The sequence below is a fragment of the Varroa destructor genome, unplaced genomic scaffold (assembly GCF_002443255.2).
Source record: "Varroa destructor unplaced genomic scaffold, Vdes_3.0 BEIS01000003.1, whole genome shotgun sequence".
NCBI lineage: Eukaryota > Metazoa > Arthropoda > Arachnida > Mesostigmata > Varroidae > Varroa > Varroa destructor.
The window spans coordinates 5999399-6022530 of NW_019211456.1; the positions used below are offsets into that span (position 1 = coordinate 5999399).

At 41.3% G+C, this 23132-nt stretch overlaps 2 protein-coding genes and 1 long non-coding RNA gene across 13 annotated transcripts in view; 1 reads left to right on the forward strand and 2 right to left on the reverse strand.

Moving 5' to 3' along the window:
* The window catches only part of LOC111248275 (synaptophysin-like), a 61509-nt gene that overhangs the window by 19072 nt on the left and 19305 nt on the right, over positions 1-23132 (forward strand). The window contains exon 1 of one of the 6 annotated variants that reach the window (XM_086985273.1): positions 15352-15409. The exons of the other annotated variants lie outside the window; for them this stretch is intronic. The gene's annotated coding sequence lies outside the window, so the exon portion shown is untranslated. Of the gene's footprint in view, positions 1-15351; positions 15410-23132 lie in introns of those variants that run through there. 6 annotated transcript variants of the gene reach the window in all.
* LOC147756446 (uncharacterized) lies at positions 1441-23094 on the reverse strand. 4 transcript variants are annotated; one of them, XM_086985279.1, is made up of 4 exons: positions 21882-23094; positions 19928-19983; positions 13983-14127; positions 1441-1676 (listed from the first exon to the last, which is right to left on the reverse strand). In XM_086985279.1, the coding sequence occupies exons 2-4, from the start codon at positions 19962-19964 to the stop codon at positions 1595-1597; spliced, it is 264 nt and encodes an 87-aa protein (XP_086841405.1). In that variant the 5' UTR covers positions 19965-19983; positions 21882-23094; the 3' UTR covers positions 1441-1594. The 4 variants fall into 4 exon arrangements, 2 of the variants coding, with proteins under 2 accessions (XP_086841405.1, XP_086841404.1); XR_015324950.1 differs by lacking the exons at positions 13983-14127; positions 19928-19983; positions 21882-23094 and adding exons at positions 11260-11486; positions 12175-13961; XM_086985278.1 differs by lacking the exons at positions 13983-14127; positions 19928-19983; positions 21882-23094 and adding exons at positions 11260-11486; positions 12083-13962.
* On the reverse strand, positions 3927-11238 carry LOC147756447 (uncharacterized). 3 transcript variants are annotated; one of them, XR_015324952.1, is made up of 3 exons: positions 6550-8831; positions 6055-6380; positions 3927-5209 (listed from the first exon to the last, which is right to left on the reverse strand). It is a non-coding gene; the product is annotated as an uncharacterized LOC147756447 (long non-coding RNA). The 3 variants fall into 3 exon arrangements; XR_015324953.1 differs by having other exon boundaries at positions 6788-8829; XR_015324951.1 differs by having other exon boundaries at positions 6055-11238.

Consider the following 23132-nt stretch of genomic DNA (forward strand, 5'->3'; position numbering starts at 1 on the left):
GGTACCTACCCATATGCCTCTAGCTTGCAAACACAGGATTGTGTGTAAAACATCGTGCATAATAATAACGATACGAAGCATGCAAATATAAAATATACAATGTATAAGTGTGTGTACGGTAATGAAAAATACCGTACGAGATGATAAAACCTGTGAAAGGAACGTTTCGCAGTGCTATCTAAATATACTTCGTACAACCAGAGATCTATTCTACCGACAAGCGAAGGGCCAGGCATTATTGCGTTGTATTTTATAATCTAACTATGACGAAGTTGAATTTATTGGTATATTTCGAAATGGCAACAAATAGTTGGAAATAGTTTATCAGAGCTTGGGCATTATTTAGCTGCTTCCCGATCATTTCTATACATCGACCAACTGGTGGTAAGTGAAGCATGCTTACAAGTTACGTTGGTCTTTATCTAGACGTTTAGTGGAAAAAAAAAAAAAGATTTATGAGCCATCCAGTTTTAAATTTAGAAACGATGTTCAGATTATGCCTTAGCCTTATTCTCGTGATCTGCTTTCTTTTATTTTCCTGATTTTTTTTTATCCTAATTTTTCTAATCTAGACTTACTGTAGAGTATTACGGTTACGTAAGTGATCTCGATCCGTACAAACTTTAACTTCACTGTTTAACGATATAACGCATCCGCCGATTAATTTGAATTAATAAACCATTATATAGTAAACATATTTATCACACATAACATCCTGCAGATACTCCTGCATTCACGACTCAAAAGCCGACTCGAAAGCATGGGTTATATTAAGCAACGGATGTTATGTCTCGTCTGAGACGGCCGATGACTGAAAAGTGGGGACTCCAATTGCCCAATCACAGCTTAAATGTATCGTCGCGTGGATATATTTCTCACGTTTTATACGCGTATTTTGTCGATCAACGCGTAAAATAACGCGCTGATCGACGGAATTTGTTTATAGTAGTTAGCAAACTTCTTAGTGTTGCTAGAAAAGCACACATTGGGCCGAAATGAATCAGACGTGAGCTTAAGTTGTTGGAAGGCTGGTAAATGTATGATTTGCTATTGTGTTAAGTCTAGATGAGCAAATAAACGAATAGTTCAATGGCGCCTAAACATTCGCTTCTCTCGTGTGTGTTTCGAGAGATAGGTCTGACTAGTGGATGGCCTGCATATCAGCTGGACATAGCCAGTTCAACCTAGGTTCGGCTCTGTTTGTTCTAGGAACAAAAGACTCTCACAGTAAGCATATTGCGTTAATAATCTGCTTAAAATACTGCAGGTTGCCATATGCCTTCTCGACTAGGAAGGGTCGTTGGGCAGCTAGACAAAATTTTATCACATAATTGGTAGCAACACCGATTTGCCAAACTGGCGCTCCGGTTCAGTACAATGTAACTATATAAATGTACAAATCAGAGCTATAATTTATATGTAGAGGAAGATATGGATGCATTTTCAATTTCTAAACGCTATATTTATTTTGAATATGTGTACATTTCGAGAGCAAAATTAGTTAACTACAGTACCGTAATGAAGAAGACGCATTTCGTAGTGCAGTATAAATAGAGAGAGATGGATAAATAAATACTCCGTGGGATCGATGGCGCTATTTAGATGACCGATTTGCGTTTTCAACGAGTAGACACGGCACCACGTCCAGCAGAGCAGCTACGACGCACATCATATACCTATTGAGGATCAGAATTTTCAAAATAAATTCTGGTTCAAAGAATCAAAAGCATTACTTCTCACTTTGTAATCGATAGCTTCCGCTCAAGTTAAATTTTCCGCTTCTTTGAAGCGAGCGGTCGACATTGAATCAGAAACACCTCGAAGACAGCCAAAAAATTGCAGCGTATCTTGACAGTGTCTCTATGAAATAGAATGGTAAAATTTAATCATAAAAGATAAAATTTTCTAAACTGTCGATAGGAGCGTGAGAAAAACATCACTTCAAAAGAAAAAGGACAATTCAACTTAACGAATGCAGATCATCAATACTAAGCTACCTCTTTGTTTGCCTAGCACTGGTCCTTCTGCTTGTCATCCTAGCAATAATAGTGCTATGTATATAATACTGTCGGTAGACGCTACCCTAGCGTCTTCGCCTTTTGGCTGTACATAAACTTGAGGGCTTCTTTACAGAGCTGTCACCGAGCTAATCAATAACGACGTACCATCGTAAACCCAACAAACGGGGTTCAGAACAGTACGCACGTGATCTACAAAAAAGGAATATACCATAAAGGACGAAAATTATTAGCTGATCAGTAGTTGGTTAGCGAAGGAATGGCCAAGCCTCTGCTTTACGTAACCAGGACTAGTTGAGTTGTATTTCCCAAAGAAGCCCACCGTCGTCACCCATTTATCAGATATGCCTGATAGCGAGTGTAATCTCCGCTGGTTAGAAACGGGAGATGGATCAAGGGTTACGGTCGTAAGCTAAGACCTGGTACAAATTTTTGTCACTGTCGTCATCTGTTTTGACCAACGTTGCTTATAGCAGCAAATTTTGCTACTTGGTCTGCCACTCAGGCGTTTTTCCAGCCAAAACACAGGAAGCTGCTGCTGTTATTCAATTATATCCCTTTTGTGCCTTCCCTTTAATATAAAAGACATTATATATATGTACATTTTGTATAACCTATGTACTTTGAAACTTTGACCGTGGGTAAACAGGTAATACTAAGCATACACACACATCTATATATATATAGTGATAATCAACTTTGCATTGAGCATGCTATATATAATTTTAGAGCGTTCTATTTGCCGACACTCTAATATAAATGCGACAGGAGTTTCGTAGCGACAAACTACACTGGCTGAAACAATCAGTTTGTGTCAGTTCTATATATAGCGTCACAGCCATAGCTGTGCTTAAGTGCCTAAGCTAGTCCCTTAATGCCCAAACAAAAAAAAGTAGATATGCCTTAAGTTAAAAAAAAAACTGGATCATTTTGTATAATTGAACTCGTGAAGAGCACGTGATTTGTTTTTTTCTACTTTACCTCCTAACCTTTACAATAGACCTTTACAATATCCACTAATGAGGTTCGCCCTCCTTCCGATGAAAGCGATCTAACAGTTCTCGCACAGCAGCACTTTTGAGATTTCAGGGAACTGCTGAAGATTAAATTGTGGTATATATCTATAATCATCGTATAAACTTAACTTTGATAACATGTGCTTCTTCATTGATGTTAATTCGTAGGGGTCCATGGGAATGTGACACTTTCAAGTCCTGTTGCTTTTTACCTATTGCCATTAGTTACTATTGGTGCTGTTATTATTGCTATAGGACATTTGCTTTTGATGGTCGGCTCGCTAAACGACGACATGAACTACGGTAACATTTATACGTTTCTAATAGCCAGCTTCTATCATGGTACGCTCTGCGTATAGCTCTGCTTGTGTTGGTACGCAACATGATGAGGGGCTTACCGACGCGTCCAAACGCCTGCTACAAGCTGTTACGCTGGCGGCGAGAATAACGTTGGCCTTTGACGCATGAGTAGCATACTCCCAAATAAGGAACATTCAAAAAGTAAGTGATTATATCGCGCTACGGTATGAGCGAGCTACGCCCTTCTGCTGGGAAATAGGCACAGGCAAAGCTCAAATCACCCATAAATCCAAATCATAAACGTAATGTAGTCCAAAAATTAAACCCATTTATAGGTTGTCGGCCATTCCGAGTACAATTACTCCGTATACATCTTTTAAGGACGATGATTGGGAGTCTAGTCCACTTTTCGCCCCCTGTGAGTCTTCGTCTAGAGTTACTAGAACATCACATAGGTGTATCGATTTAAGGCCTTAATGCAAGGTAAAACATGTACGGGATCGTTCCTTTGGCGGATTTCTTTGTCGACAGAGACCGTAAATGTGCTAACATGAAAATCGCGCTAAAATCCATATAAAAAATCTTGGAAAGCGTTGTTGTCAAATGACGTTTGTGCAATAATATATTTATTTGTCGGTGTCAATGCATAGCAACATTATTAGCTGATTTTAGTGACATTTTTCCATTGACTCATCAATTCTCATTCCATATTTAGAAAAATATCCGTATATACATATTTGCAGAAGCGGCGGCAAAAGTGTTCGAAAAATCGAATCCATAAACACCAAAAATACGAGAATTTTTACTAGATATCTACTAGAATAGAAGTATTTAATGACGTTACGTTACTCTGATGTCTCCTCACTGTACCTTGTTCGTATGGCCAACCTATTATTATTTAGACAAAATTTAATCTACCTCAGCAGTAGATAGATGTTCCTGCTCATAGGGCTACAAATCAGCAAAGCTAATTAGCAGCCATCTTTGAGATCTTTCTATTCAGCTCCACTCGAATCTGTCCAGAGGTGCCATCAACTACGAACGCGTAACTACTGGACAAGGCGCAAAAGTTCTCCTATTTTTTCGATTTTTCTACGGGTTGGTAAATTTCATGTGATCACACACTAATAATAACACAAGTTAATAGCAAAATCATATTGAGGCTACTCAATGAGGCCACCAGTGGCGCTTCCCTTTGATATGGGCTATTTTGCGACTGATTCGGTTCTATTTGTCCCTTCAGACACAACTATTTCCTGGAGGTCTAGTCATCATTAATTATGATTAAACACATTCACCACTGCGTGCCCTAAACCACCGACAGCTTTTCCCACCACCCTTACTTCCAGCCAATAGGCCAATTCCACTATGAATAATAAGGATCTTTTTTGGGGGGTTACAAGCAAAAACGGCGCGAGAAATCGACCCTAGCCCTACAGTTTCGCTATCATCAAAATTATAATCTAGATTATTCTTACACTTTGGCTTGTTATTATATTTGCCCACGGATAGCGTGTCCATTAAGATAAAATAACTTTTCTACATTACCGTTGTAATTAAATGGCTGGAAATAATCAACAAAATGGTGTGAATAAGTGAAAGGCTTCCCTGTCTGCAAGATTAGCGCTTCCTCCTCTGGTCGGCGAATGTATGGGCGTCCTTTCCGAACGCCATCATCAAGGACTGCAGTAGTTACAAGAACGTGAGGTATAAAAATCATCGACTTCCCGTCGTTTCCGACAAATGACATCGCGTCATTCAACCTACAGGTTGCCCTGTTGTTGCCGCCTATGCCAGTCCGCTACTAGCCGACCCCTAAGCATATTTTCCTACATACAATTTGACCGGAGAAAATATCTGGACAAGCGGCGGGTACTGAAACGAAGAAAGTACGTCTTTTATCACGTTTAATGGCCCATAAAGCTTCAGGAAAAAACGTGAATGAATATTTATGTTTTGAAGCTTCAGTTTTGTTAGTTTGCGTATCATTATTAGGCCCGATTCAGGACGGTGAAGATGATTACGACTGCCATATATATATATATATATAGTAGCAACAGTACTCGTCGGTATGGTGTGGTTTAAAAAAAAAAAAATTTAATTTAAAAAAAGTGTAAAAAAAATTTTAAAAAATCGTTTCTTTTATCTTAGATTTTTTGTACACACAAGAAAGAAACGGCTAGTAGCGGCAAGCGAAAATCTGGTGAATACTAGTAGATTTAACTGTTTGTTATAAATTCCCTTTTTTTGATCAGATAGACTGTGGTTAAAGTTATAAGTATCATGTATTGGGCATATTATATATATCAGATATATATCGATTTACGTCTGCATCCACGAAACACCACGTATTTATTATTATTATTATTATCACCATTTACGAATGACTTTGCATTACCAAAGAAATCTCCGAGCATAGGATATCACTAGGGGTCATTATTTCCACTTGGTCGTTGTTTATGACAAATATTTTGCTTATATTTTACATTAAGATGTTACGTCGGAACATTTCGAAATCAACTATCTGAGCAATCAGCTTACAAACTAATAAACATAATTCTATTTTGTCCACAAACTGTGTTTGATCATTTAGTAGTAAATATCTTTGGCTTGTTGTCTTTACGGTAATAATATATGCGAAATTTTGATATCGTCACTTCTCTGTGGCCAAAAGTAGACCTACCACTTTACGCTCCATATGTCCTAGTAATCTGACTCACCGCTAATCAAAAAGCTGCCGTAGTCGCACGCTCCCGAAGGTTATTTCAAGAAGTTCAAAAAGGCTGTAGTAAATAAGCATCTTCTATTGGTGGCTATGTCAGCCTCGTTCAACGTTCGATTCAGCGTCCATGAAGCGCAAAACTAACTCTTCCACAGCGTCGATATAAACAAACATCGCACGTTTGACCCGGTTTGTCGTTTCAACCCAAAGATATGTCCTACATGTATAAAGTATTAGAGTATGGTTTATGGCACACGCGAACAGACGATCAATCCAATGAAAACAGCAAACGCTCCGACGCTTTATAATCGTTTAACAGCGGCGCTACATTTGGCAAAAAAAAAAGGTCAAGTTTGTCATTCATTGTCGAAATTGGAGTTGTTATTTTTGCCTATAAACTGTTCGCTTATATATATATATATATATATATATACAGTGGCAGCTGCTAGGCAGCTGCTATTGTAATTTGAGGCAATCAAAAAAAATTTATTACGCGACAACAGAAGGTCGATTGCCACCCAAACAAACAGCTGTTATATATTCCAACACAGAAGTCCCACAGAGGCATATCTACTAGAATGGAAGGAAGAACACACTAGAAGAACGCTTTGATTCTAAAGCAGAGAAAGCCTTAACGCGAATGTCGTTTACAAAAAAAGGCCAATTCATGTTGAAGCCTGATAGCTTCAGCGACGTTTTTTTTCTCTCGAATTCATTTCGAAATTTCTTACTTATGAGCGCTATTAACAGCTGGTAATCTCATACGTTTTATGAGGCCACCCAGCGATTTCCTGGTAGTACATGAAAAATGTACTTCCTTGCACTTTAATAATGCCCTGTTCCGTATCTAGATAACGCTTTATACATGTGGGAGGGTAATTGAGGAGTACAATGAATTTTAGCCAGTTCTCAAAAAAACACTGAACGGCTGCATGTGTACGCGTCATACATTAGCTAAGATCTAGCTAACTATAATCGCTCTAACGACGAGAAAGGTAGTGCTGCATTCTGACCGGCATAACCGCCATTTGGCAGGGCTGCATGACGATGCGTCGTTTGCTTCTATCTCGCTAGCGTTTCGATTATCTGAGTGAATGGAAACTGTTTGTGATTTACAGAGACTGTGAGAGAGCAAGCCGAACAAACTGCGTGCAGCTCTCTGTTTCGACGCTGCGCACGGCTAAATACGGTGAATAGTAGTTCTGGAACTTTGTCCCATAACTTCTATCGTGGCGTAGTTTGCTCCCTCCCTCAATGGAGGCCACAATTCTCGAAGTAAAACTGATAACTCGTGTGGCGTGAACGCGTTGACAGCAAAACGACAACACCGCCATGTTACTGGGGGCGACTATTGAGAGCCACGAATGACGACTTGGCTGCCCGTGGTCGATGGATGGCCAGAACCAAAAAAAAAGAAACAAATGGGACGCAAAAAGGGGAAGCTTTACGACGAAAAAGAAGATTGAAGACAGTCGAGTAGCATAGTGCACAGTATAGTTAGAGGCTATCGAGCCAGTGGTGACGCCGGCAGTTACACAGCCATTGAATGGCGCACTATATGAACGAACGATCGGAAAGCAAGAGAGGTAAAAAATGAGAGAGAAAGGGAAAAAAAGCAAAAAAAAATGGAACCGATAAACACCTAAAGCCACTAGATACTCGCATGGGCAGCGATCAACGGCAGGGCCGATGGTGATGTTGGTGTCAGTGGAGAGAAGCATACCGGGGTATGGAACATGAGCAGCTGGCAGCCACCGAATCGAGCAGCGGCCAGAATCTCATTGTTGTCCGGCGGCGGCCGGGCGTCCTTTTACTGCCAGGACGAGTGTTCGTTTCCTGTGGGATTTCTTATATAGGCAGGATTTCTTATATATCGCTATATAGGCAGAGGGGGAGGCGACGGTAGCTGTAGCGAAATAGGCGCACACCAGGCATATAAGGTAGTAGCAATTCTACTCGTAGTCGTCGTCTTCGTAGTCGTCGAGGCGGTAGGAGAGACGAAGCGCTGATTGAAGAATGAGCTACAAGGATTTGAGGGCCCCATCACCACTGCTACTGCAACGGTTGCTGCTAGCGCGTCCAATAACGACGACGGCGGCAGCGACGACTGTACTGGCAGGAGGCAGGCTAAAGCAGACTCTTCGTTCTCTTCTTGGCGCATAGCCGCGTTGATTCCATGTAGAAATCTCATGCAGCAACAAAAACATCGAACGACAAACGCGTAGAGGTACAGGAGATGGGACCCGAGTGTGCGTGTCTACCTACATAAGTGCATCATGCACATCGATGTCCTCCTCGGTTTTGACGGTGAAAGTTAGTGCGACGCCTAGAGCTCGTTAAATAAGAGCGTGATTTGAACAGCTGTTCAGAATAATACAGCTCAACTAAATCTCAATGAAAAGACACCGTTGTATACGTACTAACAGTGACGATCAATTGTGTGTTTTCAATGTTCAGCTTGTCCGCTAACTAGAACAAGTTTTGCTAATTTCAGTTTCTAGTCTGGTCCCGCTAACAGTTTCTAGAGTTTTATTCGATTCATATCGCCCTGCGAATTGACCTCATATTTGAATTTTAGTAACCGTTTAAAGCTAGAAAACACATTAAACGATACTGCTGCGGCCAATTAGCCCTATCTAATCCAACCGGATCTTCTATATATATTATAAATGGTAAAATGATGAGAATGTGAAATCAAAGACTTCCAAATAAGAGCTCTGTCGCTGTCTTTCCTATCCCCTCTCGATCTTCTATATATATATATATATATATATATATATATATATATATATATATATAAAATATGACCAAGAAAGAATTTCACTAAACAATCGTTTTAACTTAAGGCCTGTCTACGGCTTGCTGTACTGATCGTTGTCTCGTGATGATACCGTCCTGTCGGATCACGTTATCTGAGTCAGCCTCGATAAAAGGCCACTATTGTTCTAAGAGATGTTATTAGATAGCATGGCTAGAAAAGGGCAATATTCAAACAATCAATAATCTGCTCCAGCCCTCAATTCATAGCGGTTCCTGGTGCAGGCGTCTGCGATTGTCACTGTAGGCAACGATAGCACCGAATACAAGTATAATCTTTCACAATTTTGCACTTATTCAGCTTCAGTATGAGTCCACGAGATAGAGAAAGCAAAAGGCGGGCGGGAAGGTGAGAAACGTGTGCCGTTGTATATGGATACAGTTTACGTACATGTAGTCAGACCCAGAAAGGCGAACTTACAGCTTCCATTGATAAATTTACAAATCAGAAGAACAATTTAATGCCCTATTCGGTAGCTCTGCTAGCTGGAAGCTTTTTATTCATCGAAAAGGTTTATGGTTCGGTAGACACCTTCCCACTGGGCGCAAAGACAAATCTCTACAAATGCCTTTTGACCACGGCACAACTTACAGATCCCTAGTTATTCCAGAGGAATTAGATTGGAATCAATTTGGATAATTGTCATCTTTACGTTAGATAGCGCAAATAAGTTTTCAACATGTTTCTACCTCAACTATGTAGTTGAGAGCTTTGTAGTGTTATATCAGGTCCTGGTTTCGCTACGCCCATTGGCAACATTTCGGTGCAGCGGTAACGCCTAGACGAAGACGTGATGTTGAATTGTATAGGCCAGTAACAAAACGATAGGTTTTATGCTTTCTGTTTTACTGGCTTCCATACAATTTACTTGAGCTTACCAGTACCCCCCCCTCCCCCCGCCGGAGACAATGGATATGGCCTGTTGCTGATATTGCAACAACAAACGTCTGATCGTTCTTGAATGGCTTTTGGCAGACCAAACTTTTCAGAGAAGGAAATGGCCCAAAAAAATATGCTGAAATGAATGACACGCATCTTGAAAACAGCTATTGCCGCTACAATCTGTTGATGTTATTGGAGTGTCTATGACCTAGTAAACGAGAATTGGTAAGTAAAGTTTTCAAGACAGAATACAAATATTTTGCGGTTTAGACGCTTGTATAAATGTACATCAAACAATTTTGGAAATGCTAGATCAGGTACGTTCTACGTTACCATTTACGTCAATACGTGCACGGTTCATTCGGTATGGGGCGCTTCCCCAGTACGACTCATTAATTACCAGTTCGAACCTCTGGATTACGGGGGTGTATTATGTCAGCAATAAATGTAATAGTAAATGAATGCAATGGTAAAGGCCAGCTCCGTCGCCTGGCTAGACCGTAGGTACAATCAGCTAAAGGACAGCTGTTTTCGCATTGGATTAAAATTTTTTTGATCGTGCGCTAAAGTTAAGTCATGTTGGTGTTTATTGTAAACCGCGAGATTTGTGCAAAAAAATTCAAAATAAAAGAAATGCAAAGGTCACTGACAACTTTCAATGTTTTTTTCCCTAGAACTAGTTTTTTTTACAGCTAAAAATCCTATAGGGTAAAATTACGTAGGCAATAAGTTACCACACTCTCTTACTTAAGAAAAGTGTATAATTGCGAGTAATACTATGTTCTACGCGATCTGTTATGCCCGCTACAATTGAGAAAATAGTATCTTATAGATAGCGCACCGCGTCGCAAAAATTGACGTTTTATAAGCTATTCGTGGAAAATAATTAGTGCTGCGTGAACGTTTATAAATTGTTTGCCGTAATAAGGTTTAGAGAGTTTGCGAGGCCGACTGTCACACATTCAGGTATCTGTCTCAAATACTTACGCCAATATCCACAGGTGTCGTTAGATAGTTCTACGAAACCATCTCTAATAATTGCAAGCAATAAGATCAAGCAGGCTTGCTGCGTATGAAGTGAAAAAAAGCAAAAGTTACCAATTTAATCTGATGATAAGTTTTTTTTTTCTATATTAATATTTCGAAGGCACCCCATGCATAATACGAACTGGCGATATTCATTTGTATGAAACTTCATTGGATTTCTGAAGGCCCGGACATACCCGAAGCATTTATGTCTAAATACCATTCTGCAATGCAGTGACAAACCGTATGTACAGGCAGGGACGACGATTGCCTATCAGAGTTGATGTACTCTGTAATGCGTCCAGCTGTACATGCCCGTATGTAGCTTGAACAGCTTTGTCGGAAGTCGCATAGTCAGAGGTAAGCAGAAATTCGTCTGCTAGAAGGTGGCCGTGGGTGAAATCAATTTACCTAATATTGCGTATAACACATCGGCTCTGATATCAAAAGACGCTATTGAACATTTCGGGAACGTACCTTATAAATCCATACTGACTCGATAGATAGTCAGGCGTTGTATTAGCTGGTAGAAGAACGAATTTGTGACCTAGATCATTGTACAAATCGCATTGAAGTAAGTATGCTAGCGACAGCTGTTTAGTAAACCGATTACGGAAGTGGCAACGTTTCGGTTTTTCGACGACAGCATACAGGTCGCAGCTGCTGCAACGATCTGTGTTTGCCCTCAATAGGCGCAGTCGCTTCTAGGTGGTAAGAAGACATAAATAACCGACAGGACACAGCAGAGGGTCCGTTGTTTTTTTTACGTTGCTGCGATAAAATAATCTTGGGGAAACAATTATCGGTACTTCAACATAGTGATGAAGCATATTTCAATTTCATGGACTACGACCGTGGCATGCTCAATAAATAAAAGTATATTGTAGATTTATCATTCTACCTATAAACGGGTGAATTTATGTTTGTTCATATTTGAGGACTATCATGTTTTTAATAAAAATTCATTATAATTTTTTGTGTGAGCTAATAGATCAATATGTATAAAAATTGACTGTAATATAACTCGGCCATACGGCAGTTTCGATCGCCTTCGCTGGCATCCGAGAGCGTTTGTTAATTCGCTACCGCGTGCGAGCATGCTCTTTCCATTCAAATAGAGATTGCAACGCTACCGTATAATTATTTACAACACGAATTTCATCGAAAATAGAAATGACATGTCTTGCAGCGATCTCATCTATGAAAGTGATCTTAAGTCTAACGATTGAATGACAAATTATACCGATTTGTTATACGATAATGTTCAACATTGAACCGACTTATCGAAGAAACAACTAACTTCACTGAAGAACATGAATGCCTTGCTAATACCGCGAAGCTTCCGCGTTAACGCTGAAATTGAACCTTGATTTTTTCCAGTAGCTGCCGTACCTGTTACAAGTCCTGCTCATATTCGAATGGTCGAACCACTTTCTATACTTTATTCAATTCACTGATATAACACAGGCCACAAACGAGTATTTATCCACTCGTTGCTTTTTGCACCAGGAATATTTTCGATCATATGTAATAGAGCAGCAATGACTAGTTTCCGACGGTTAGTCGTCCTGATTCTAGCTACTATAATTCGCGGAGGTTCTCTACTCTATTTCTCTAGTTAAAACGCGTGAGACCTAACGTGCGGTTAAAATACTTCAAAATAATCTCAAATACGGACGCTTCTAGCGCAAAGCCAACCAGACGGCTAAATTCATATAATAAATTCCTAAGTTCGTGCGTGAAAGGTGCTCTATATCTCCGTGTGATAACGCGTTCGTTGGCTAAACATCGAGACATGCGGTGCTTCGAATCCGGACATGATGGATTTTAGAATGGGAGCCCGCCATCTGAAGTAATGCTCGACACCTTAAGTAGGAGACGTAACATACGAAAAACCGTATCCCGACAAGTAATATGCTTAAGCAACAATAGATTTCGTCACAATGTTACACACCGATTTAGTTGCGTCATAAAGACTGACTCTATAGGTAAGCTACACCACTGGAGACTGAACCTGTGAAAGCAGCCAATGATCTTAGTTAGCTTTTCGGAACTCTCTATTAGATGTTATCGCTACAAATGTGCCAAACTGTAAACTTTGGCTCTTCATTATGGCAGTCAGCAATGTTCACATCTGGAGCCTTATTAATACAGTATACTAATTAAAATAACTACCGCTAGGTGCCATTAGGTGCACGCTGCTGTAGTACCTGCGTAAAGGTTAGCTACCCTGTTTCTTGGCTGCCCCACATTGCGAGCTCGCTGTTGAACGTTACGTCAGCGAGTTTCGCCTTTGGCGTTGTTTTTGCGTTTTCCTTGGTCATGTCGCGCTTGTTGCAGCTATGGCAGTCGATGGTGATGATGACGACGACGACGATGATAGCAAGACTGAAAACGTTTAATACTTGGGCAAATATTGACTGGATTTGGCGCCAGCAGCAGAACTAAGTGGAAGAAATAATGTTTGGAGAAGAAATAAGTTGCTGCCGGTAGCAACAACAATCAGACATTGTCGCCGTCAGCGCGTCTGTGCTTGGCTATGCTCGACAATACGGGAACACGCGCCGTGTAAGCGCGTCTATCGTCGTCAACAAACAGTCAGCGATGTCGTACTCCTGCATACTACGACTGATGCCGCGGCTACTATGCCCTTTCTGGGTGTGTGAGCTGCCACAGAATAAACAGATGGCGTCAAACGCATTGCAACAACACCGGTGGATGATTGTTGGAGCGTCATGACGGGCTCTGCCGATTATTCCGCTTATCACAGAAGCACAACTATCATAACTAACGCTAGCTTTAGAATAGAGGTAGCACATTTAGGCGAAATGGTGAGAGACAATAAAGTTGTGATAGTATCATGCACCTACTCCAATTTATCGCCAAATGAAATGCATCTAAACAATTCAACAACGGGATAAGACTTAATGCACATTGACAAAAATTATACGTACGGCAGACAACATTTGTCTATAATTGGCTGTACGTTGTATCTAAGACCCTATGAAGGGAACATTTAAGCCATACACTAAAGACTGGTTTCGACTGCCACCCATTTCTCTCCACCGCTCTATTTTCGTCATGGCCTTTGTCACTTCAGCAAAACAGGGAAAGGTAAAAATCGGTTATTAGTGGAAAATTCAAACTGTCTTCAGTTATAAATCCAACTGTATATTTACAAATAGTTTCTAATTCTATACCTGGTACTGACGTCAGGCATTATTTCGAATATCTGACTACGAAACGAGGCGTATCCACGGCCGATTTCGAACCTGAGCAACCTTATGTGTGTAGTAAGCAAACATGTTACCACTGTGCCATGACCAGGACGTGATGCACCTATCGCTGTAACGAACAACTGCCTAGATTAGAATATCGCCGTTAACTAGAAACGTATTTGTAACGACGAAACGTTTGTACCGAAGGAAAAATACGCTAGATATGTAATGTTTTTGTACTTAATGCAGTTTGTTGTAGTCATCAAGGATATGTCACACATGCATGAATGCAGCAATGCACGCCATTGAGATCCTGACAATATAGCAACACAATCCGAGAATATTTGTGTTTATGCGGAAAATTGTTTTATAATTCTCCGGGTTTTACAGATCCGGCATTTTTTCAGATTTACCCTGTAATCGTAAAGGTTTCTTGTCGCCCACGTTGTTGGTACCGGCAATGAGACGGCAGGTCCAAATGATCAGCTTACGCCATTTTGCCTATCTATATACGAAATGATAGCTAAGCGAACTTCTTCCCATTCTCTCACTCCCAAATCTTTCGCTTCCCTTTCGACTGGAGTATCAAAGCTAATTAACTGAGGCAGCTTTGCTTTGAGACACAGTTACGACATGACATCATTGAAGCAAAAATAAAACTTCAAACATAATGCTGCTACTGTTACTAGTTCCATAATTATAACTCGTAGGTTCAGAAAAAAAGAAGACTTTAAAACGATAAGTGAGCAAGTAGTAAGTAAAAAGAGTGTTTCGACATGCTGTGGCAAGTACGTATGCGCTTCTGTTATTTTAAAACACGCTAGCAAGCAACAGATAGGGCAGTGAATGGCCGCTGTCACAGCCACGGTCATGGCGGTGGCGGGGCATCGTAGTATGTCGAATTCAGAGTGTCACGCATCTCTTCGCAACATAGCGCGGTCAGCTACTATAAGAAAGCTATTTCATACTTCCTGCCCGCTGCTCGCTCGGATCTAAACTCATCTAAGTGGGTGTCTTTCAGGTTTATGGGCTGGCGCCTTTGTGTAACGTGTATGAGAAACCGAGAAGAAAAAGCTGACGGGCCGCGAAACTACCGCCAACGTGGACCCGTCCGTGCGAGCTTTGCGAAGATGGAAAGAGGAAGGTTCGAGCATCCCACGCCTGGACGTTCGAGCTTCGAGCTCGTAGTCGAAACTCGAGGCTCTAGCTCGTTCGGTGGATCAGCTGAAAGATAGGCTCTTCCTATAGTAGGTCCCCGTTCGTTCGGCGCGGCCAAGATGCCATTGACTGTATACACGGCTACCACCGGGTGCAAGGTGATTGTCAAGCTTCCCCGACAACCAAATCCGGCAGTACTGTGGACCAGCTATAGCAGGCCCTTGGCGAACAGAACGATATGCACAGAGCGAGTAAGGCCAGTAGAACTTGTTCATAACATAGCGGGACAAGAACGCACTCGAGACGCACACCCATTGCACAAACTGACAAGACAGGCGATATAGCATAGTCCATTGTTTACACATGTGTAATTTACAATTCAAATTATTGCGCTACTATCATCATTATAAAACGTTTAGTAATTAACGAGACCATCTCTCTAGCTAATGTTGTCTGCTAATTACGAAAAAAATGACAAATATCTCGGACTATTATGCGACAGTAGCCGCAGCAGCTGCGATAGCAGTAGACGCGATTAGCAATCGGCGATGAACGAACCGTGGAATGTTACACTGACATTACATTTTAACGCGTAGTGGTCCTGTTATCCGAAACAGAATCATCCCTAGCACTAGAACCTTAAGCAAGGACGCTGTTAACGGCCTGAGACCATGAGATCCAAACAGATGCTTTGATTACGCAAAGGGATCTATTGTAATGTTGTTGCGATTTAAGCATGTCAACCGACGATCGAAAACGTTTATCCTGCAAAAGTGAAGTCTAGTCTACATATGTACAATTAATCCTTGTCAGATTAATCATCACTTAATATAAACTGACTCATGTTAGATTGGTTTTTAACCGTGATGTTTGTGTTCGCAGATCGATCTTGCTTGTTTTTTATATTGCAAAACACGTCTCTTAATTTCATTATAGAAAATAAATATCTTAAAATGACGCCGTGACTCAACGGGCGGTCAGCCGATCTTAGGCTCAAAAAGGCAAAGATCGTTTCTTCAAGTTCCAACAAACGACAAACAAATACTACATGATTTGTGTGGATAGAGAAAGTTATTAGTCGAACGAATAATTTCGTTCTTCTATACTAAGTTATCTCACTGGCCTAGCATAAACTGCAACCAACGTAAACCAAATTAGAGCTACAGTAAAAGAACCTATCCGTAATTATTGTTACCCTACGATTCGCTACTTTTTCCTCAATCTATCTTGATCAATTGGCTATATGCGATTTTATCAACCCGGGTTGCTTTGCGCTGCAGACATTACCATCGTACCCTGTGTCCTATTCACGTATACCGAAGAACAGGGTTTAAAGTATCGATGAAAAATTATTTTAGCGTTTCAACATTGACTAGGCGGGGAGCACGCTCTCCTCCCAAGCAATTGCTCACGGCCACTAGACGCCGCATTTAGCCGGTCGCTTATTCTTAACAGTACCCCTTAGTCACTGGTAGTTTGGCTGGATCTGTGGCTGCGGTAAATAGTCCACATAGGCCAATTAAGTGTGTCGGAAGTTCTCTTTATTGACGCAATTTTGCGTAAGTTCTTATGATTATTTTATGTGCTACTTCTATAATGCAACGTCAGGGGGCGACCTGGCTTCAGCGGCCGAACGATATACCTTCAGTGAAATGTTTGACTTCAAGACATGGATGACGATCAATTTGATGACTGTAATAGCGCGACAGCGTCCTTAAACTTTATATATACGACACCAAATTTATTACTTTTCGCCTTGGTTTGAAACGGATATTGTCTCCAAACGGTAGCGATCCTGACGCATTACCGCTAGCACCAATATCCTGGTTATTTCCAACTAAGAGTTTTGCGTTGGGATTGCCACGTTTTTCTATATTAGAAATTATCCGAGTCTTTTGCACAAAAACATTTTTCCATGCTTGGGCTTAACTGTAAAACACGATAGCCGCTATAATAAGATCTGCAGCCGAATGCAGCCAACCTAAAAACTACCTAGATGTCTGCTACACCCCTGAGCTGTAATCCCTGCTCACGACTGCGATCCGATATTTACAGGGTATCTCAAAAAATTATATACAGTGTGATCTAACTAGCCTATTGATTTCTGACAGTACAGTCATTGGTTCCAATTAACTAAATGTACTGCAAGTGTCTGCTTTATTATCGATTCGAACGGATTTTAGGGTAAACGGCAAATTTCTTTACTAACAGAACGAAGCAATGATACGTTATCATCGCGATGTAACGCATACTTTGACGAGAATTCAAGCAGGTAGGTCGGACGAAAAGGTCTAATAGAACGCCCTGCCTGCCTTGCCCAGACTTGACTCTAATGGACTTTTCCTTCGGGGATGCCCTACAGACAAAACCTATGTCAAAAAGCAACGACACTAAAAAATCTGAAAGGTCTTTAAGTTCGTGAATTATTAACCTGCATTTATCGGGAGTATCTTAACTAAAGCGGTGATACTTTTTAACATCTGCGGTAGCACGAAAAGTTATAAATTTTATATAAATTCCTTTGCAATTTTAATAATCATTACGTGTAGTAGAAAAAAAAGAAAGTTTTAGCCATTCAAGTTATGTATGCAATTTTTTTTTCTCTATATATATATATATATAAGTCGGTCAAAACGAAAATCTCGTTCAAAATGATGTTAGCAACTGTCTACATCGTTTCGTTTTTTACCTCAGATATTTTCGAATTTGGCACCAGCCTTTGAACCTACATTCAAGGTTGGATCTTGAATTAGCCCAATCCATAGTTGCTGGTCCTATTGCATAACACTCACTCCTTTGCTAAATATTTGTGAAAGAGAGAATTGAATGGTTCCATGGCTGCGTGTCCAGGCGTCTATCTTCCTTTAGAGAAAAATCATTGTTGTTTCCTAGATTGATTTTTATATGGTGCTGCTTCTGTTATTGCCGATGATGATGATATCACCGCCACAGCATAGCAGCGATGCGGTTGCAGCCTCTCGGGATTCCCGTAGTGTGAGGGGCGTTATGGAATAGAGGAGTTGACCCGTTTTGAGTCGTTCGAGGCAAAGGAGACGATGACTCAGCTTGGAGTCTCCCCGTTGCAGGCCAGGCGTCTGAATTCGGATAGGCACTTCCCATGTGAGATGCGAACCTACTCTAGCAAGCTTGAGGGAGAGCTAAGAACCACAAGTTGTTCAGAGCATAGATCTTATTTCAGGCTTAACGACAGCGAAGGCTGTGTCTCTAGCGATAACGAAGGAAACAGCACAAGTCGTATATATATATATATATATATATATATATATATATATATATATATATATATATATATACAAAATTACATAAATTAAAAGACGCCGTCTATGACCTAGTGAACTATAAACTAACACTTCATGCTTCTGGAACAATTGCAATTTTATGCATTGCGAGACGATCCATACATTATGGAACAACCATTTACTACAAGTAATTATTATTAAACCATGTGCGGTCTGAACAGGGGCACAGCCCATCGTTAAACTGATTGACCCAATGGAAATTAAGAGGCAACGTGAAATAAATATTTTCATATGGAAATAGTAAAACAAACACTGAGTGATTACAATGTAGAAATGAGTCACGCTCAATACCTATACCATATGCAGATAGAAGCGAGTGAACTAAATATAATAACTAATATGGCAACATCATGTCCACGTTTCATCCTCTCCCAACACTCGTTCGAACAGATATATCCCTCTGCATCTCCCCTGAATTCCTGCTTCTTCTGAAATGAGAGAGTGAGCAGACGACCAAGTGTGTCGAAAGTGTACGCCAGTAGCTGCGGGAAATGTTTATCCGAGTATTGTAGTTACAGACAGTTCAGTGTTGAAGAAAAGCCGTTACGTAAATTTTAAAAAAAAAGCGTCTCCTTATAGCAGTAGACTAACGAGCCATCGAAAATCTATAACAACGACTGCATCAACAATAACCACAACAGCTAATCGAGCTGGAACACTGGTATAGCCTACACACGGCATCATTTTTACGACTACCAGCATTTTCACTGGTAGGCCGCCCGCACGGCTCTGCTAGTCAAATGCCCAAATCTGTAAGTGTAGAATTGAGTTTATCAGCTGGAATTACGCGGGGGTAGGGCAACTAAAGAAGAACGAAAAAAAAAAAACTTGCTGTGCGGGAATAAGACTGACAAAACGGCAGTTGACAGAAACGCCGATCTGCACGATAGTGTCGACGCTGTCGCGTCTCGCTTTGCGGACGCCGCTCGAACGATAACGATAACGAGAAATCTTCTATGGCAAATCAAGCAATGATCCCGAGGCGCACGCAAAGACACGTACCATATACGCGTTCCAGTCAACGGTGATCAATTGCTGTCGAATCTTTTATAGACACTGTTGCTGGGCCACAGAACGCCAGCGGCGCTTGCCATTACCGCTGATGCTCCTGACGCTGATATTAGTTTAGGGATACCAATAACGGTTGGCATTATCGTTGTGTCAGCATCTACTTCGATATGCAAGTACTGACTATTCTGTTCGCAAGTTGCCATCATTGCCAAATGTAGAATAAAAGCGAGTGGATAAATTCGTGCAGTCACCATTCACGATCGCCACCACAGCTGCGCCATTATTCATGCTGCCGATTAAGAATATAGCGTAAATAGAAAGAAAATGCTCTATTTTACTACGCCGATGTTAAGCAACCACTGTCGTTAAGCGATATGGTGGCCTGGTCAGTATGTCAATGTTGTTAACCATTTTTTTTCTCAACTTAACCTTACTTACCTGTTATCGTTCCAATGTGAACGTCGGCTGTTTGCATTTTAAATTCCCGACACAAACTAAACAAGGACAATCAAATTAGGCTGTGTTAAGATGTTATCATAATCAGACTGAACATTTTGGATTAATGAAGTTCCATTGTCACTACCCGCCCTACATAGTGTGAGTGCGTACGTACAGTATAGGCCGCTCGCCATATTGCTTGAATTAATACCAAAGTCATCAGTACATTCAACTAATCGATTGAGAGTTCGATAATAGCCAACGCACGACCGTAACTAGACATCACTTTCCGACAACGAAGTGTCCGTTTGGGGGCGCGCTAATGTTGACAGTATCTCGTGGGCTGGCACTGTGACCGTTCTTATGCAGTTCCAGAATGAATCGGTGCTTAAGGTTGGAATATTACTTGGGGATAATGAGCATTTTATGAGCGCTAGCTGTATTGAAGAAGCAAGAACGAACTGCAGCAGCTGCAGTCAGCCCTTGCAATTTCCCAGATGTTGTGCATGATCAAGGCTTCTCCTTAGCGGTTTCGTACACCTCGATTCAGATTGTCAGAACAGATCAGATACCTAGACAAGGTTGGCGTTGAGTTAGCCGATAACAGACAACCGATCATACCTGCGCTACTTTGCTATCCGTCAAAATTGCTTGGCTTAACAACAGGAGTTTTGAACTGCTTTGGAAAATTTCTCTGAAATGGATCTCATTCTTTTTTTTTCAATGTTCTCGTCTTTCTATTTCTGTATTTTCCCCTATGTTTGTCGCAGTGTTGTGTTGTCTTCACGCATGACAGTCTCCGGGCCCCATCGTCTTTAACACCTTCTCTGGCAGGCCATGACTGCCTGCCAACCAGGGTCGAGTCAGAACTCAAACAGGAATGAGTCAGCGAGTACTTACATCGCCTGGTTTCAGCCCCGGCTCGTCATCTAACTCCTACAAACGGTGTAAGGTTGGGTCATTTTTGGAAAAACCGTAGAAAAACTTCTACTTTGCCGTCCTGCATTCGATCAACCGAACAGTTTCATTCGCAGGTCGACTTCAATGTCGTCATCCGCCTACTAACTAAAGCAACACTAGAATGATAATAAAAAAGTCTACTACCTCTTTTGAAAGGCCTGCGTTTTTGCCACTTGAAACCTCTCTACGACAAACGACCATTCTCCACTATTGTCGCACTCGGCGTAACGAGGATGATTGCTCTGCTAGTGGCCGCAACGTTGGTGCTAGCAGTAGCGATAGCCTCTAGCTGTCTCGCAGATTAACACAAACTGGGCCTAGGTATGTACGTATGGCAATCACGGCAGGGGGTAATAGTCAGAAAGAACACAAGTTGGATTACCTGTCTTCTCAGGTATTGACAACAGAATCAGTTGAGCAATGGGTTCATTTAAAAATGCGCGTGCCAGCTCGAAAAACTTTTAATAAGCTTGACGATAATAATAGCATGACGAAAGAACCTCTGGGTAATCGTCACGATTTTTTTTTCGTATCGACAATCCGGAAAAGTTTCCCAACTGTTTTTATTACCTGGCGTGGGTGAGTCTCGCTCGACAAAAAAAAACACTACGATGAGAATGACATGTTGTGGAAAACTGGTATTCAAGCTAAAAGTACCAAAGCTTTCCCATAGGCAGCACCATCGCTAAATTTCATTAGCATTACAGATAGCCATGAAAAATCCCGACGCTAGTACATAGTATGACCCTCGGTTTATAACTTAACCTAATAATGATATAGCCAGGCGTTACACTGTAACTGTAAGACACTAGTTCGATGCGCGATACTACATTTATCGATAAATTCCTTGATTTGCTAGGAACCGTTAGATGATGTTCTGACAAGGGTAACGACCATTTAGAATTTCTTCGCCTTCACAAATTCTAGTGGACATACATCATGACGGCATATACTTTTCAATCGTCTGCTGTGCATCTAATTTGCGAATACTTACCGAAAACAAGATTTCGTAGATGTGATTCATTACGTAATTGTCTTAGTAGATCGCCTTTACTTCCTTCGAAAAAAAATTTAATCTCAAGGCCATAGAACGGGATTAGCATACAGGGTTAACCTCATCATAAAGCTCAGCATCATTGCGTCCCTTTGGTATATTCGCTCGGCCCGTGGCTAGGCTATCTGCAGAGCCACCCTATGAACGGGTTTCGGTGTCTACTATGTAGTCCGTATTTGTGCAGAGCTCATTCGATCTACCAAAACTCGATCGATAACAAGGAAGGGGTCCTCCATGATTCTATGATCTTTCATTCCTCCTGTTCCAAGAGGCGCTTCGAGTATATTTACGAAGTCCTCGCTCCTTTATCGTTGCACTTTTCTGTCGGCTGACACCATCCCGCTGAAGTGAGTTGAGTGTTCGAAATGCTCATATATGTCTTTTCCGAAGTTGCCTTTAAAAAGCGAGCTCGTCGCCTCTTAGCCACGGCGCTTGCTGGCCGGCTGGCCGGCCGTCTAATGTAAAATCGGATCTCCCGCTAGATTAACGGCCTACTGTCTTTTTCGTTATCGGGGTTTCGTTACCAATCGCTGAAACTCTTATGTCTAAATCCAAACACTTCCGTCTGACAATACATGTGTCGATATTGCCGTTCAGCGTCGACTTTTGTCGTTTTACTTATCACCGATTTGAACTGTAGAAAACATACGGCGTCAAGCTACGGTCTATCCACACAGACGATGCAAAGCGGGCAACACAGCCAATGAAAGCGAGAGCCATGTGATAGCCAGTAAACACGAATAGCTGGTTGCTACTGCTCGGCTGGTAGTCAACGAAGTAACAAAGAGACAGGAAATAGGCAATGCAAAGCAAACGACCCAAATAGCCATGGCGCGCGAACCAGCGTCAAGGCAGAGGAGAATTATCATGACGTCATTAAGAGTCGAATATCTCACAGATGGACGCACAGAGAGACAGATTTGACTTACGTTGCCACTGCGCTTGGTGTAGTTAAGGGGTTCGACGCTGATGGTGATTCAGACGGCGACACCCGTAGCAATAGAAAACGTGTGTAATGATAAGCAAGTCAACAACTTACGGATAGTACTGACACACAGATAGGCAGACAAGCCACCCAGATGCGTGTGTGCGTATATCCAAAGAGATCGAGAAAGGCGACGAAAGGCTAGCGCGCGGTCCAGGGCACCATTTCGTCCCATTTTTTTGTGTCAATCATTTGTACCGAATTCG

What these genes read in the sequence shown, in the direction of transcription:
- LOC147756446 (XM_086985278.1), bottom strand. An exon ending in AGTCAGTATGGATTTATAAG is followed by an intron (nt 1,677 to 11,259) that starts GTACGTTCCCGA and finishes GATCCTCAATAG; the next exon opens with GTATATGATGTGCGTCGTAG.